General features: G+C 42.8%; 1 protein-coding gene across 4 annotated transcripts; it reads left to right on the plus strand.

Moving 5' to 3' along the window:
* Positions 1-779: 779 nt before the first annotated feature.
* canx (calnexin) lies at positions 780-16,724 on the plus strand. 4 transcript variants are annotated; one of them, XM_006797618.2, is made up of 16 exons: positions 780-853; positions 5,197-5,453; positions 6,825-6,898; positions 7,332-7,390; positions 7,549-7,690; positions 7,810-7,891; positions 8,149-8,341; positions 8,499-8,688; positions 9,458-9,571; positions 9,764-9,920; positions 10,012-10,227; positions 10,977-11,096; positions 11,874-11,978; positions 13,136-13,259; positions 13,343-13,416; positions 15,472-16,724. In XM_006797618.2, the coding sequence occupies exons 2-16, from the start codon at positions 5,232-5,234 to the stop codon at positions 15,529-15,531; spliced, it is 1,932 nt and encodes a 643-aa protein (XP_006797681.1). In that variant the 5' UTR covers positions 780-853; positions 5,197-5,231; the 3' UTR covers positions 15,532-16,724. The 4 variants fall into 4 exon arrangements, with proteins under 4 accessions (XP_006797681.1, XP_006797682.1, XP_035766554.1 ...); XM_006797619.3 differs by having other exon boundaries at positions 5,224-5,453; XM_006797620.3 differs by having other exon boundaries at positions 784-853; positions 5,229-5,453.
* The last annotated feature ends 1,333 nt before the right edge of the window (positions 16,725-18,057 follow it).

Genomic DNA, 18,057 nt, shown 5'->3' on the forward strand with positions numbered 1-18,057 from the left:
TGATCACACTAACAACAACACCACTTCACAGGTCAAGGGACCCTCAAACACAGAAACCACATACACATTTAAATTGTGATTTCCCAGGTAAACAACACACACATGCTCCCCCCCCCCCCCCCCCCCCCCCCGACTTTATCAAACAGTCTTTTAGTGCAGACCAGTGTGCATGTTTACTGTGTGCACAAAAACAGTTGAAAATTCATTTTTGTTTCTCATTAAAGTAAAGGTAACTTTTTTGTTTGTTTTTTTTATCTCATGTTTATGTACCAAATGTGTATTTCAGGTGCTGTCAGATTAGAAATACATGTAATAAATACTTTTTACAATAAATTCTTTGTTTCTGCTCTGAATAAAACTGTTCCCCAGAGACTGTATGAATAGGTTACAGTTAGCATAAATTAAAAAAAAGTCATAATTAAACTGAGTTATTAAATAAATAGCTTTGGAAATTCAGAATGTTTTATCCAATAAAGCAAATGTGCGAAATAAAGACCGTTTTCATGTCTTTAATAGGTTAGAACTGAATTAAATCATTTTATGAATCAAAATCTGCAAAAATCAGTTTCAATCTCATCCCGAATTCTTAAGCCTTTTCATAAGCATGCCTACAGCCAATGAGGGCACACTTCCCCTGGCAGCTCAGCCAATCATCGCTGTCCACGAGGTGCAGCTCCATATGGGCGGGTCGAGCGAGAGTTTCTGTTGACCAATCAGCTCCTGACAGTTGACAGGAAACGTCAAAGTTACGCGCTGGATAACCAATCGGCGACGGGGGAAGGCGGTTAGTGCCCTCCAGGACACCACGTGATCCTCCTCAGTAGTTCCCAGGCGGCGCACGGGTGAGCTTGAGGTGAGTGGAAACGCCAATAAATGAGAATTTTTAAAGGGTAGCTCAGCCGAATACAACTGTTTTCTGACAGGTGGTGTTCCGTTCATGTCGCCCGGGCTGTGGTTATTTACATGCTGTCGGTTTCTATCCGTTAAATCTCCTCTCCGTGGCTCCTGCGGGCAGTTAGCACCGGGCTGATAGCTAATTAACCGCAGGTGAACCCAGCTAGCCGTCAGCCCGCTGCCGTGGCCTCCGTTAGCGGTTAATAAACGCACCTTAAACCCGAGTCTTGTCCCGGTGATCTGATTTGATTAACATGCATTACAGTCGGGTTTTTTCTCACAGCGAAACTAAAATTGGTCCGACTGCTTTATTCAAAGTCGGGTGTTCCGTAAGGTGCTATGCTAATATTGGGCTAAGCAGGGATCTGGAGGAGGTGGGCGGTGTTTTTTAGGCTCTTTGAAGGGTTTAGGATCAGCTGTTAAACTGTCCAGAGAAGACCGCGCTTTAGGATCCGGGTAGCAAAGCCTGCAGGAGGCTGGCAGAAAAAAAATGGGTGTATGAAAACAAAACAAAAGTTAATCATAAGCTACGCGCTTTCATGACTGACCTCCATTCACCTGTCCGCTGTCACAGGTGTGTTAGCATCATTACAGGTAGACACTGCAGATTCAGTGACCACTGTGGTCGAACTTGTCAGACTATCACGGTGAAAAAGTGGATGGAAATGAGCTGATCCTAGGCTGTATGTAAGCACAGGTTTTTACCAGTATGACTTAGAATTACCAGTAGAGGGCGGCGACTCTGATTTTAAAGTAAAACCAGAGCTCACAGAATGAATGCTCTTAGGCTGGTTTAACACGATACTGAGTTAAGCATGATGTTTGGTGTCATTTACACGTTTGCAAACGAAAGGTTGCTGGTTCATTTCCCGTTACCTGTGGGGTAACTGAGTAGCCAAAAGTATATTTTTTATGGTCAGAAAGAACCCTAGGAAGTTGGGGGCGCTATGGGCGGTTCTCCTTCATCATTGACAGATCACTCTGTCATATCCACCCCTCTCAGATCACACCTGGGTTCAAAACACCAAAACGGTGATGCTGAAAAGCTCAAAGTCTTATGTTAAAGTTGAATTGCTCCATGATCGTGAAATGATCACGATCACATTGATCAGGATTAACATCTGGATTGTTTTAAGACATTTCTTCATTAACTAAACAGTTGATGCTTATCGAGCTATAATTTTTTTCTCTGCTTTTTTCAGGTGTATATGTAAAGTAAGATCAGAATGTTAATATTAAAAAGGGAAACACTGGGCTGTCTGGTATAAGTTAGCAGCTGGTTTTCATTGTAAAGTCTGGCTCAAAGGGCCGCCCCTCGTAGCGTTTACTCCAGGATGTCTGCAGGTGGCGATATAGGCATGTTAATCTGCAGAAATCTTTGACTTTTACTTCCTGTAGATCAACATCACTGTAAGGACAGCTGCAAAGACATCACAGCTGGATGCTCTCTGTAGATTTTTTTTTCTTTAAACAAGACTGTGAAAAAATGAAAGGGTACAAGAAGTGTCTGAGTAGTTGGTCTGTCTCAAGTTAGCAAGAACAAAGCGAACTGGTCCAAGATCTGTTAGGCGCACAAGTTGAGATGGTTTCTGTTCCCACATTTAAAAGTAGCATATGCTTGCTTGCTTACTGAAGGAATATATGATCATCTCGCTTAGATTACAGGGGCAATCTTTGGTGGGAATATGAGGGCTTACACGCAGTGACTCTTTAATTGATAAAATTACCTGACAAATAAAAACCGTATCATTGATCCTTAACAGAACATAAATAATTCCATTCTCTTCTGCATATCCACTTCGTAGTGGGGCTTCTGCCTATCCCAGTGGTTTACACCCTGCGCAGTGTGTCACAGGGGGGAAAAAAAAATCATAAATTAGAAAAAAATTGAGCCAAAACAACCTGACCACGTTTAAATTCAGACACGGCAGTAACAGGATTTGGGATTTTAATCTTATTTCTGCTCTCTGGTTTTCGAAACGCATCATAACGTTAATTCAAACTGTTTTTTGAAGTCACGACCACAGACTGAGTGAGTTGGGCTTGTTCTTGATTTATTCAGTTTTTCGGGTTGATTGTTCAGCCTAAATGCTAACCAGTCCATCCAGTTTGGTTACGATTTAACTGACACATGCTGTTTAACTGTACACAACCTGAACACGTGCAGCAGTCTTGAGCTCCACCGTTTGTTCTGTTAGAGCAGCTTTGCATGATTCACAGTTCCTTATTTATGTGACACCGGGCCTCAGTGCAACTGAGATGACTGAATGCAGATGTCGCCATCTAATGACATCACAAAAACCCAAAAGTAGAAAAAGCTGACACATTTCTGTAATTCGTGGCATTATTGATGAATTATTAGAAATTGGTTGGTGTGAGGAGCAGCAGATGTCCTTCAGCTCTGAGATCAGATTAAGTTACTAACGGCAACTGGAGCCTTCAGTCTGGGTGGATAACAGCCACTTCAGCTGGTTTCACTCAGCTGATTAGGATTGTAAGCTGCTGTTTTATCAGCCAATCAGAGGCCACCTAAGAGCTTATTACTGCCCACAGGCAGCTGGAAAACTGCCGTGTGAGTTTGTGAGCTCATCAGTGAAGTTCAGCATTGTTTGTGCAGCAGGGAACCGAAAGAAAGGCTTAAAGTAAAATTTTTGTCCTTTTATTTTGGAAAGTAAGGTGTATGCATATCCATTTTACACATTTAAGCGACAGCCTGGCAGATGACCCTCCCGTGCACAGAAACAAAACTAACCTGACTAGAATTCAGGACAGAAATGTTTTAAAATTCGGGCTCCTTCAGACCCCACAAAACGCCTTTGATGCTAAGCTAATGACTAGTGCTGGCAGGTATGCTAATCTGGCTGAAAGGCTAATCTGATTAGCTGGCAGTCTGCTGAGTGAGATGTACTTAACTTCAGGATCCACTTTTCTTGCCTTTCTTAATCTTAATACACTTCCTGTCATGTGACCAGATTGTTTTGTTTTTACTTGGCACCAATTGGACTGATCGGTAATTTGATTACCTTTTAGAGCAGCTCATGTCTCAGCATAGATGGATGATTGTTGGAAAACCAGCTCAGATGAGACAAATCTGCTGGAATAAATATTAATAGAGACACTTGAGGTCAGAAGGTTTTGCACTTCCTGTCATGTGGTGATCTGCATCATGAATCTTATCCTCCTCTGATTTAATGGAGGATGATGAATGATGGAGAACTTTGTCTTTAGATTAGTCAGCCAGTCTAAAAGTTTTTTCTCATTTAAATACATCACCAGTCTTATCACTACCTGAGACTGCTCCGCCTGCGGCTGCACCTGCACTGCACCGCACCACTTCCATTAATATCTATCAGATGCAAAATCAACTCCAGATCCGTCATTCCCTGGTTTCCTCCAGATTTAAGTTCTCTGTTTGGGCGTCCGCACACATTCTTCTTCTGCAAATATTTGAATTACAGAGTATGTATGTATGTATACACAGAGTGTATATGTAGTGTGATTATATTTGTAGCTTTAAGAAGGCAGGCTACAGCTTCTGCTGACTGATTTCAGTGAGCTTGTTTAGTTTTTCTTTTAGGAGACCAAGCTCGGCCGTCAGTGATTTTAGCAGACGTTCCGAGTATTGGTTTTACTTTTTTCCAGTGTACGTGGCGATGTCCCTGATTATCTTTATCACTTTCTTGTCAGGCTAAAATTATTTTACTGTCATTAGTGGAAAGCATCAATGTAAGAACAACTGTAAACCCAAGTAGCAGTTGGGGTCGCTGAGCCCTGATGTGTCGAATCTTTTTGCCAGATTTTTACCTGCTGATGTTGTAAAGTCTTATTTTTTGTTGTTTGATGTGATTCAGGAACACAGAACCTTTTTGGGCCTGATTATTCTGATGGTCACTGAACGCAGCAGCTTAACGTTAGTTGTGTAATCACGGCATTGCTGCACTGAAAGACGACAGGAAGTCAGTCATCAGTCATGACTGACACAGCATCTCATGTTAAATAACCCGTAAAACAACTAAGGTAGTGTGCGTGTGCATTTCTGCTTGTACCGGGGTGCTGGTGTAATCCCTCGGGGTGTAATCTCATTAGGGTTAAAAGGAGCCGAGGAGCACGTCCTGTGGGCGCTCTGTGGTTGGTCACCATGGTGATGGATGAAACACAGGTTGGCAGTCTGTTAATGATGGGGCGACTGTGTGGATTTTTGTTGTTGTTGTTTATAAAATTTCAAATAAAAACAATAAAATGAGAGAAATCTCTGTATAACTAAGATCACTGGTTTTTGGCCCGGCCCTGCTTGCTATCCAGGTGTGACGGGTTTTCTGCTCCTCTCAGTGCAGACTATGAATCAGCGGGTCGGTTTGTTTGTTCTCCTGGCGGCGGGCCTCCTCTGCCTCAGTTTGGCCCCCGTCTCTCGGGCTGACGATCTGGTCGAAGACGGTCTGGATGGCGACGATGCCGACGTGGAGGACGAAATGGACCTGAGCTTGGCTGAGGACGAGGATCTGGAGGACGACGTGCAAGATGATGCTCCACCTGCTCCTAAAACCCCTCCCAGTCCACAGGTAAGACAGCTTTATTTATTTTTATTTTATTATTAATTAAAAATATGTGTTTTTCTTGAATTCTTATTAATGATAAATTTGCAGATGGTAGAAAATCTTTTTTTTTTTCTTTTTTTTTTTTAGTTTCATATAAAGTCGTTAAAGTTTATTTACAATAGAAGCTGTAGTTACATGTGTCTGCACACTAGGGGCCACCAAACTAAATCAGCCAGAAACCATCTCCAGGTCCAGATTTTCCATCAGTTCCTAAAGTCAAATTCTGAGGCTCCACTGAGCCTTCAAAATAGTCCAGATTCTTTCAGTCTCAGTGAAATGATCAACATGGCTGTTCTCCCAGCTGTTACAATCAAGTTTAACTTCCAGCATCCATGAAAAACACGAATTACAAGATTTAACTGAGTTGGCAGCTTGTTATCAGCTGCTCTCCATTTACAGGTGATATCCCACATGCTGACTGAAGGAATAAACTAAAACGTACAAATGTTCTATAACTTTGGAAGTAAACAAATGCAGAAAACTAAACCGCACAGGGAGGATGGAGGAAGAAGGTTAAACTGTTCTCAGTAAAAGTTAATGTTGAGAATACCTGATGGGCAGATGAAAAGGGATCAAACTTCAGCCAAGAGAACATCTGAGACAAGGTCATTAACAAAAATAAAAATGGCACATGAGAGAGCAGCACACCACGACTGAGCTCCTGGATGTAAACCTGACCATCACTGATGACTGGTTTATAAAAGGCTGCATATGATGCATCAGTGACGTCTTCATTTTTATTTACCGACGTGTTAAAAAGGTTTTTAAAAAGGTTACTTGTTTCTTGTTTTTCTGAAAGCTGTTAAAATTGTTTGTCTAAGTTTTTGGTTGTATGAATAAAGTTAACTCTATTGAAGTTTTTACCTGTGAGGATTATAACTGCTCTGCTCTCAGCGTTTGTTTTGGCTCATTCTGAGGTTTTGAATGTTTAACCCAGAAGTGTCATTTACCCATTAACCAATCAGGTCAGGAAGTGGGTCTGATGAGAGAGTAGTGATCTGCCCTGCTGATCTACTGACCTGCATTCTCTCTACAGACACAGACCGGACTAAGAGTCGGACCTCAGAATAATTCAGTCTAATGATTTTACGGGTGAATTTTCCTGGAGTCGGCAGGTTTTAGACAGAAACCTGCTCGTGAATTATTTCCACAGTTTTGATCATGTTTGCTTCACTTCCAGTCTGACTGGTTATTCAGAGTGGAGCTGAGGTAAAGAGAACACACCTCAAAGGCTTTGAGCTCAATCTGAGATAGGAAGAGGAGGACGAACCAAACAAATGTGTTGGTTAACCTGCACATGAGGATGTTATAACTTACTTTAATTTCTTCACTCAGGTGACCTACAAAGCTCCTGAGCCGAAGGGGGAACACTTCATTGCAGAGTCTTTTGATAAGGGGACACTGGATGGGTGAGCACCACACACGCATGAATCATAACCTTCACTTACATGTTTTATTTTTCTTACTTTAAAGCTTATTACACGTGCTAGCATCGCACTAATGCATGCCAACTGGTCAGCTAAGGATTTAAGGACAGGCCCTCACTGGCGCAGAGCCAGCTTGCTGTAACCTAGTGATGGTTTGTTTGTAACATTAGCTGATTTAAACCTATCAGATCAGCCCAGAGTTTGGAACAATTAGCTGAAGTTATTCTCCCAGCAGTTATCAAGACAATCGATTAGTGAAACAGTCATATGGTTTAATTTGATCATCAGTTTTATCAAAGAAAAGCCTCGGTGTTTGATCTGTGAAAAATGCTGCCGAGGAGTCGGTGCACACGTGTACATCTACCTGTAAACCTCAGAGCTGCGGCGAGTCGTAACCCTCTGTGTGCTGTTTCAGGTGGATTCTGTCCAACGCCAAGAAGGATGATGCAGACGAAGAGATCGCGAAGTACGACGGTGAGTGAAGATCTGTAACCTCATTGTGTACATGATGACGTGCATGAGCAGTTTTTTACATCAGCTGAGCCTGGGATGTCCTAAAAAGGCCACTGTACCGAAGATTACCGCCTTGTTTTAGTGTTTGTCTGTGATGATGATGATGACGATGTTAACAGGTAAATGGGCTGTGGAGGAGATGAAAGACAGTAAGCTGCCTGGCGACAAAGGTCTGGTCCTGAAGTCTCGAGCCAAACATCATGCCATCTCAGCCCACCTGCTGCGACCTTTCACCTTTGAAAGCATGCCCCTTGTCATCCAGTAAGGACAGCTTTGATGTCTGATTCACATTTGAAACTCTGATTGGTAGATGGGTGTTCACACCCAGGTGTTCTCAGTCTGAAAGTTACTGATCAGCAGTGTGATCTGTCTGTGTTCAGGTATGAGGTGAACTTCCAGTCGGGTATCGACTGCGGTGGCGCCTACGTAAAGCTGCTGACTGAGACGCCCGACCTCGACCTGGTCAGTGCGATTCCCACACACGTTAATTCAGTTTATTAATGATGCCGCTTCAAAAAGAAAAGCAGGACAGTGACTTAAAAAGGTTTTAAATGTTGTTCGACTCGTGATCTAACTCACTAACTCATCTTCCTGTCATGAGGCAAATCTATGATATGTCTATGAAATGTTGTTATTGATCACTCAAATAAGTGACTGATAAAAACATCTGCAGGCTACAAGGCAGGTAAGCGCTGTAACATGTCCGTGTGTGTCTGCAGGACCAGTTTGTGGATAAAACTCCGTACACCATCATGTTTGGACCCGACAAATGTGGAGAAGACTACAAGCTGCACTTCATCTTCAGGCACAAAAACCCCAAAACCGGAGAGTACGAAGAGAAACACGCTAAGAAACCCGACGCCGACCTGAGGACATACTTTACCGACAAGAAGACTCACCTGTACACGCTGGGTGAGACGCACAGGCTGCGAACGTGTTTATTTCTGCTGTTTCTATGTTAACAAGGGAGTCTGTGGACCCTGGCCTCTGCTGGACGTTAGAGGAACTGCAGACTTTGATTATTATTTTTTTCTTTGAGTGCCTAACTCGTCTCTGTTGCCCCCAACAGTGGTGAACTCTGACAACAGCTTTGAGGTGTTGGTGGATCAGACGGTCGTGAACAGCGGCAACCTGCTGACGGACATGACCCCTGCTGTGAACCCCCCCGCTGAGATCGAGGACCCTGATGACCACAAACCTGAGGACTGGGATGAGAGGCCCAAGATCCAGGACCCGGACTCCGTCAAACCCGAGGACTGGTCAGTACAAGGGTTTCATTTTTAGTTTGCTCAAACTTTCATCCAAGCGTTTGACCTAAAGAAAACAAACTGAGCCACGGCTGCACGACTGGAACTGAAGTAAACATGTTTGCAGTAAAAGCGTCACGGGGTCAGTCTCGATTTATAAGTGGACAGTCCGATCTGGTTCAGAACGAGGAATACCGGCTGAAGATGGCAGAGAGACACAGCTGATTATGTTGCTCAGTTATTTCTGAGATTGTTTACTTTTCCTGAATTGAAGATCTTAACATTTTAAGTAAGTTTTAAAAAGGGAAAAAATAATTATTTATTTACAATTTATTTAAATTAGGGAAAATAAAGTAAACCCTCCATAAGTGTAAATAAATAAATAAAAATCTGGAGATTGTGCTGCTTCTTAATGTACACTAAAGTAAGAGATTCAGAATGTATTAAAAACACAATCCATGTCTATTTAGAAATCAAAGGCTTACTTCATGTTTCCCTTTAAGTACAGTGACCTCACAGCAGCTATATTATTGGTCAGATGATGTCATTAAAAATGCTCCAAAGGCACAAAAACTGTGCAGAGGTCCAGTTCAGAGACTCCAATTAGCTGAGGGGAACCCTAGGAGACAGCTAGCAGCTACGACCTCCTGTGTCACAATCCACCTGTCATTGGGACTGACTCACTGCTGGAGCCTCTACTGGATGTTAGAGGAACTGCAGGTTTGGTGCTTCCATGTTTGCCACTCTGTGACAGCAGACTTGGGTTGTTGTGTGTTTGCAGGGATGAAGACGCTCCGGCTCAGATTCCAGATGAATCTGCAGTGAAACCCGACGGCTGGCTGGACGATGAGCCCGAGTATATCGGAGACCCTGACGCCATCAAACCTGAAGACTGGTGAGTTACACCTGCCTGTCAGCCCGGAGCAGGTGGAAGGAAAGAAATGTCTAAAGCAAAGTACAGATTTTCTTTTCACTGTGAACCGCTTTCCTTACAAAGCCCGTGGATTAATCCACTGCTGAAAATAGTCCCAGTAAAACCTGTATTCCAGTATAAAGAAGATAACAGAGTACTCTTCGTGCCTGTCAGGGATGAGGACATGGACGGAGAGTGGGAGGCCCCTCAGATCCCTAACCCCGCCTGTGAGACCGCCCCCGGCTGCGGCACCTGGAAACGGCCAATGATCGACAACCCCAACTACAAGGGCAAATGGAAGCCCCCCATGATTGATAACCCCAACTATCAGGTGAGTCTGACTTCAGTGTGAGGTGATCATTAGATGGAGGGGGTGGAGTCTTTTGGAGGCTCTCCTCACCTCCGACCCTTCGTGTTTTCAGGGCGTCTGGAAGCCGAGGAAGATCCCCAACCCGGCGTACTTTGAGGACCTTCACCCCTACAAGATGTCACCGTTCAGCGCCCTGGGGCTTGAACTCTGGTCCATGACCCCTGACATCTTCTTTGACAACTTCTTCATCACCAATGATCGCAACGCTGCAGAACGCTGGGCCTCTGATAGCTGGGGGCTGAAGAAGGCAGCAGAGGGCGCCGCTGAGGTGGGTCCATGTTATTAGATCAGATTAAATTCAGTCTTCTGGGATAAATCGGACCTGTATTTGTTTTGGGAGTTGTTGTTTTTTTTTTCCTTTTCCTTTTTTTTTAATCAAGTGTGTGCCATGATTAAAGTTTAAAAAGTGAAGTAACACAGTCACCGCCTCATGTTTCAAATGCTCAGGGTGACCTCACACACCTCAGCGCAGCTTCACGGTGGAGCATCAAACACGTTAAAATTTTATTTTTGCGCAACAGAAATGAAAGAAAATTACGTTTCCTTAATAATGTTTCACAAAACAATTGAATATTAAGGACAAAATCCTTTTCCCATAATTTTATTCCGAAAGGTTAACTTGAATATATTCTTCAGTATGAAGTGAAATGTATCAAGTTTGTTTTTGTGTTAATTAGATGATTATGGCTCATGAAGAGATTTGATTCATTTTAGGAAATATTCTGATCATTTGAGAAACCGGATTACTGAGTTTCATGAGCTCTTAGCCAAAATCATCAAAAATAAAAGGATCCCTCTAAATGTCTCCGAGCTAGTGGATATCCTTTAATAGACATGCGTTTCATACTTATTAGCATGACTGGGAGAGATTTGGTGTTCAACTCTGATATCGTTACTGATCATTTAAAAAAATGTGTGAAGTGGATTTATTGAAGTCTGGGTTAACGAGAGCCCAGTGATGTTTCCTCATGTGTGGTTTTTGTTTTGTTTATCTCCCCCCCCTTTGTGGTCGTGCAGCCTGGGCTGGCAGCTCAGATGCTAAGCGCTGCAGAGGAGCGTCCGTGGCTCTGGGTCGTCTACGTGCTCACCGTAGCTCTGCCGCTCATACTTATCTTCGTCTTCTGCTGCACTGGAAAGGTAAAACACACACACACACACACACACACACACACACACACACACACACACACAGGGTCTGCGCCTCTGCAGCATCAAACTGAAGTTTCCTCATTTGAAAGTCGAGTTTCTGTCTTGATTGAAGTTTGAAGTAAAAGTGAAGCTGTTGCCTCTTCAGAGCACGGAGAGTTTGACATTTTCCCCCACTGAGTGTTCCTGTGTTACTCATTCATTTACATTCTGCTGGTAGTAACAATGCATGACTTTATGTTTATGCCCCAGTCAGCTGAGAAGCTCCTATTAACTGTCAAACTTTCTGTAGTGAAAATATGAAACTTAATATTTACAAGTTAAAATCAGCAGTTCAAAGAGCCACAGTTCGATGGTGCAAACCCAGCCTTGTGGGGCACAAGCGTGCATACTCCTGGTGCCGTTCTCAGGCCCGGATCAATGGAAGTCTGTGCCAAATCAACCACACAGATCAATCTGCTGTGGTGACCCTGTCAGGAATAAGAGAGCAGCTCGGTGTAATGCTGTCGTGGAGGATTTCCTCACAGGTGGACTCCTGTGATTGGTGGAAATGAATCAATATAAACTGTTGTTATAATTCAAGCTGCATTTTTAACTGTTATTGATAATTGTTTTAAGGTTTTAATTGGACATGAGAAAATCAAACCTGTCCGTCCTGCAGTCTGATCCTCAGGGCATCCTGTCATGCCTGCTGTCAAAACCACACATTGTTATTCCAGAGGTTTCATTTAATGGTTTAAGTTGTATCGCACTGATTAATGTCCACAGAGGTCGTCAGGATCAGCTCAGGGTCACTTGAGTCTCACCAGCTTGCAGAAAGAGTTTAATGATGCTGGACGCCCTAACCACGCTGCCACCACCTCCTCCGGCCCGGTGACTGATACTGCTGCTAGCATAGCTTCACGTCATGTTGTTGTGTTTGTGCTGCTTGTGTGCGTCTGTGGTGCTGCAGTGCAGTCTTTGTATGTTTCATTAAACCTTGTCACTCATTGGTTGTAATTGTGACACTGATTATAACTGAGAATTCATGACTGGTTTGTTGGTGTTCTGAATATTGGAAAATCAGGTGAAATCCTTTGTAGCAGACCTGCTGGTGGCACAACTCTGTTCTCCTATTGGCCAACACATTCTGAAAATGCTCGTCTGAAAGGGCGCTCTTTATCAGACGTAGGCGAAAACCGTGAGTGAAAGGCAGTGATGTGTTTGTGAATGATGGATCTGAGAAGGCGGTGCTGCTGTTTAACTCGCTCTACATGGACCAAAGTCCCGGGCCACCTTCACGTCACACCTGCAGCAGCTGCTCAGCCGTGGAAACCGAAGCTCCCGGCAACACACTGTCTGTGCTGATGTTAATGCCAGAGGAGGTTTGGACTGCCTGGCTAGGTGCTGCAGGACTAGGACTGAAAACGCTTGAGTTCAAAGGTTAAGAGATGTGGCCCAGTACTTTGGCCTATAAATACTGTTTCCTATGAACATGTCACATATCTGGCCGTCTCAGCTGTTTCCACTGTGGCATGGTGGCTTGTTCATGGAGAAGGCAGTTTGGTAATAACAGTAAATTACTGTTGCGGGTGTGAACTGCAGTGTGACTTGACTGCAAAAGTAAAACAGTCCATTCATAAATGTGACGGTGCCTTTATGTATTTGTATCAGTCTTAGATCCTCAGCTGAGGGAACCTGAAATCATCGTGTTGCTGTTCCTGCGTCATTGTAGCGCTGGTCCAGGATCAGCATGTTACCCAAGAGTTTAGATAATGCTATTTTAAAACTATCACTAGCAAACCACCACAAGTAATGTAAATTTGGCAAACCTCACTCGTTCTTCTAATTGGCTGCCCCTCACAAACCTCTCAGGTGACCATATCTGGGATATACTGTCTGTATGACATCATAAAGATCCAAGAGTAGGAAAAACTGATAAACTGAGCTCAGGGCATTATTTTAAATACAGTGAATTCATTATTACAAACTTTGTTTAGTATGAGCATCCACCACAGGAGCGCTTTGAACTGACTTGTTTCCTTCTGCAGAAGAAGAGTTCGGTGTCGCCGGCAGAGTACAAGAAGACCGACGAACCTCAGCCTGATGTGAAGGAGGAGGAGGAAGAGGAGGAGGAAGCCGAGGAGGCTCCGAAGGCTGAGAAGAGCAGCCTAGGTTACTGAGATCTTCAAATTGAATCTGTTTGTTTCTTTTGAGTTTGCAGCTGTTTCTTAATCTGATTCATCTTTGCTTTTCAGACACGGAAAAGAGTGAAGATGAAGAACCTGCAGAGGAAGAGGAGGATGAAGAAAAAGAGAACACAGCTGATGAGGTGAGGCAAAGTTTCATCACAGCAGATTCAATTGTGACTTTTCAGCTCCTTTAACTTTTGAAAAGATGTAAAAATTAATAAATAAATGAAAGTTCATTTTGTATTTTTAGTCATTTATATTTTACAAAGAAAATAAGGTTTTTGTGTTTTTCTAAATGTCTTCGCACCGGTCGTTAAAGCTTGTTGCAAAGATAAACTTTAATTTCATTTTATTTTCTCAGATTTGTTTTGAAGGAGTCTGAGACATAAAATGTAGAAAACTTGAAAAAGCCTCAATTCAGTAAAAATGTGGGATGAGCTCAGTCTGCAGCGTGCTGTAAATGTGCTGCAGGTGTAACATCTGCTGCTTTCCAGGAGAGTTCAAACCCCCGACCAGTCTCAGCAGATGGCTACCCCTCACAGAGTCTGGTTCTGCCTGACGTGTCTTCCTATTAAAAGGGAGTTTTTCCTTCCTACTGCCACCAAGTGCTTGCTCAGATGGGGTCCTCTGATTTTTGGCTTTGCTCTGCATAGTCATAGGGCAAGGATGTCAGACGCGTTTTACATTGTGGACTCCATACAACCCACTTTGACGTAGGGCTGTCCGATATAATGATATATATCGGATGACGATATGAAAATGTCTCGTTTCATATTACACTATCGTTTGTTTCATGGTGTGGCAAAATAAACTGTTTACTGCAATATTTGTTTCATGGTTTTGAGGGTCACTGTATTGGCTATATTAATTTCATAAAGTTCTCTTTCTCTTATATTTAAAATAACCACACTACGGACGGACAAGCAACTGTTTTTACATGTTGTCGTTAGCAACAATGACGATAAACCCAGCGTGTGGCTCCACTGTTCGCTTGTTTATTGTGAAATGTTTGTGGAAAATAAAGCTCAATATCCTGTTGAGATTTTTCCAAATAAACCTAAATGATGACAAACAGAAAGACCAGTCAAAGCAAATCCAGGACCTTATTCCTAAACGAGGGGCTACCTCTGTAGCATGGACATGGTTTGGTTATGAAAAGTCTGACACAGACCAGAAAACCGTATAATGCAAATTATGCTGCAAACCAGTCCCCACCACAGACTCAAACACAACAAACCTCTTCTACCACCTACACAAGAATCATGTAACAGAGTGTGGAGAGAGTTTACGGGTGAGAAGCAAAAAAGAGCCGTCAGGTGCACAAAATAAACCTTAGACTCAAACGTTAGAACAGGCTTTACCCGCAGCACGCCGTCAAATAAAAACAAAGAAAATGGCGGCCGTTACAACTTATGTCAAAAAGAATTTATAGCTTCATGCATTGGTCAAAACACTCAACTCCAGGTACACGACGCCCAGCTGAAAACATTTTACGCACAAGTTGATTTGCCCGATATTTACAGAAAATGTAAAAATTTTGTGATATATATTGTTGTCGGGACAAACCGGTGAAACCTCCCTTTGTGTTATTATAAAGAACTACACATTTAATCCGTCAGATATCAGAATATTAGAAAAAGAGGAGCAATTTGATGAGTATTTCTTAGTTTTTCTACATGATTAACAGGTGCTGCTGTAGTAAATAAATTATTTACATTTTAAATAGTGTGTAAAATTAAAGAAAAGGGGTTCTTGTTAACAGAAAATACTCTTTTTTTTAACCTGTAGATTTTGAAGAAAAAACCCTGAATTTTCTACAGTAGATTGTTAACACCGCTTTTCATCTATTACGTAATTATTTTGCTGTAGTATGAATGGTCATGGGGGGTGGAGAGAGGTCTTTATCAGTAGGTGAAGCTGCAAAACATTTAAAACCCTCCTCATTTTTCCAAAGCTGCGCATTGCGTAGGACTGTGGCCCACAGGCCGTATGTTTGACACCCCTGTTGTAGGGTTTTTACAGTATAAAATGCCTTGAAGTGACAGTTGTTGTGATTTGGCGCTGTATGAATAAAACTGAATTGAATTTTCCGTCTGAGGCTGTGCAGTCTGTTTCACATGATTTGATTTGAGCGAGTAACATCGAGCTTCCTCTCTGACTTAAACTGACTCATCTCGCCTTCGTTTCCACTGCAGAAGCTCGAGGACGATGTTCTGCGGAGATCCCCGAGGAGCAGGAAGCCCAGGAAGGAGTGAAATCTGACTGCAGCCCTGACCTCAACAGCTCACCCCCTTCATCCCTCCTCCCTCTCCCCTTCCTCCTCCTCATTCTTCTTCCTGTCCACTCTGAGGCGATGAGGCCTGAATGGAACCAGTGGAAGCAGCAACGGGAAACTAATCAAGACCTCCAACATGGACACCTGATGATAATGATGATAATAATGATTATGTGTATGAACAGCACCGAGTTAGATTCAAAGGATTTTTGTTTTTCAAAGAGATTTACTAAAACTTGCTGCGTCATTCCTTCACAACACCTGAACACTCGAACCTGCAGGACCAACATCCTGTCCACCGCCATTGCCACCCTCAGAGAGCCCGCTTGAGGCTGTTTTTGTTGAGCTTCCAGCAGTCTCTAGCCTTCCAGCAGCCAAAACATAAGTCAGGTCAAACAGTCTCCAGGTAACCAGGGTGTTAAACAGCCAATGAGAACACTCTAAATCGGTCCCTGGAGGGGCTTAGCCCAGCATCATCCTGCTTGAGCCGCCGTGATCCTGCTGCCTTGTGTCGTCGCAGTCTGGGTGAAAACACCTACTGACCCGACACCAACAGTCAGGATGACTTTAAAATCTTTTGACCAACCGGAAGTCTTCCTCATTCCTTAAAGAGTTTATAAACAGTTGGCTAATCTAATATGTCGTCATCTAGCTAACACAATGTAACTTGCTAGCTAGACTAACCGTTACCAACAGTCAGTGAGTAAGCATCGAAAAAGCCCAATTAGCTTACCAACATGCTGCTAATTAGCTTTGGGATCAGCTTGCCATCATTGTTCGGGTTTTGTTTTGTTTTTAAATTTGATCCACCAGGCTGCTAATGAATGCTACAACAAACTTAGCAACCGTACCTGTGTTAGCAAACCTATAAGCTAACAGCTTGTTTATTACAGTAAATCAGCCTGTTGGTGGTTATCCTACTAACAACCACAGTTTCCTGCTGGCTAATCGGTCGAGCTGGGGATGTTATCCAGAAACTACTAGGCTGTTTCTTCACCCTCCTTAAACCTGGTGTTAGCTAGGTGCTAGTAAAGCTAGTGAGCTGTGTGGCGCTATAACAGTCAGCCCACCAATGCTTACAGCAGCTAGCTGCTAACAGCTTGTGGAGTTCGTTGATTAGCTATCAGTCATGCTAACGTCTGAAATAATAAACTGGTAACACCTTTTCTTCCATTTTTCGTCTTTGTTTTTCTTATGTAAATGTTAGCATATGTTAGGTCGTCTAATTTTTAAAAAAGGTCAAAGGTCACGTACGTGCAACAGTCTGCTGATCTCGGGTATGATAGTTGTGTGAATGAAGGTTCAGCTCATACACACACAAAAACTCTTTAAAATTAAGTTGTTTTGTTTTGTTTGTTGTTGTTTTTTGTTATAACAGCGGCGCTCTCTGAACATTTGAACAACACAAAAACACTACCGCAATGAGGTGCTTAACATCTCAGCTGTCCATCTGTAGAGTCAACCCGCCTGGTGGTCGTTTTCAGGGTGTGGAGCATAGGCGTGGCTCAAAGCTCAGGTGGTGTGAGTAAGTGGACCTGTGAGCTGAAGCAGTTGCCATGTGTGACCACAGGTGGGGCCAAATTCAGAACCAATACCCCTGGAAGATAATCACGTGACCTCAGCATCAGGCTGGGAAAATGCCTGGTGTCCGTCCAACCAACAGTTTTAAGTCCTTCCGTGTAGCGCAAAAAAGTTATTTATTCATAGAGTGAGACTTATTTTTCATCTGTCTGTGATAACTTACCAAAAAACAACCATCGTTCTTAAACTGGTAAAACCAGAGATCAGCATATAAACTCTGACTGGTCGTGTAACGCGCTGTTACAGTGTCCCGTCTGCAGCCCTCTGGTGGGCCACAAAAATCAATAAATTTAAAAGTTGTCTTTCATTTTCTACCTTGATTCTCTTTTGAGCCTGAAGTCATCTTATATGAAGCAGATGTCAGAGGTAATGCTGTCGGTGGAGAATCAAACTTAATAAAGAAGGAGAAACTCCATCTTTGGTTTGTGTGATTATCAGAGTTTGGGTGGATCAATGGGAATCACAGAACGAGCCGGATTTATTTTCTCACTAATAATACTTCAAATCAAATCATTTGCTGTAATTTTTGACTATTCTGATTATAAATCGTTATTGTTCATTCAGTCAAATCTGAATTTTACAGACTTTAACCTTCACTCTTCTGATATTTTCTTTTCCACTGCCAAAATAAAAGTGCCTGGCAGGTAACAATGATTTCAAATATCTGTGAAACTTATTGATGCTCTCAAACCCTTGATCACCTGTTTATGTGCTAATCTTCCTGCAGGACCTTTTTTTTTCTTTTGTTTTTTTTCCCCGTCTGAGGTGAAACTGAAGCGATCAGCAGGTGGAAAATGATTCCAGTGTGAATCCTGAGCCAGATCCTTTTTTCAGTCGGGACAGGCTGCTTGTGATTGCCTGGTGGTTTATGGCAAGTGTTGAAAGTTTGTGTCAGGTGACCATCTCCTCTTCCTCGTAGGATGAT

The sequence above is a fragment of the Neolamprologus brichardi genome, chromosome 2 (assembly GCF_056152115.1).
Source record: "Neolamprologus brichardi isolate AB-2024 chromosome 2, ASM5615211v1, whole genome shotgun sequence".
Classification (NCBI taxonomy): Eukaryota; Metazoa; Chordata; class Actinopteri; order Cichliformes; family Cichlidae; genus Neolamprologus; species Neolamprologus brichardi.

Bases quoted from the DNA above. Each gene is read 5' to 3' on its own strand.
- canx (XM_006797618.2), top strand. From the start codon at position 5,232: ATGAATCAGCGGGTCGGTTTGTTTGTTCTCCTGGCGGCGGGCCTCCTC. The intron at 7,691-7,809 runs GTAAGGACAGCT...GTCTGTGTTCAG, and splicing joins AGCATGCCCCTTGTCATCCA to GTATGAGGTGAACTTCCAGT. The intron at 11,979-13,135 runs GTGACTGATACT...TTCCTTCTGCAG, and splicing joins CCACCACCTCCTCCGGCCCG to AAGAAGAGTTCGGTGTCGCC.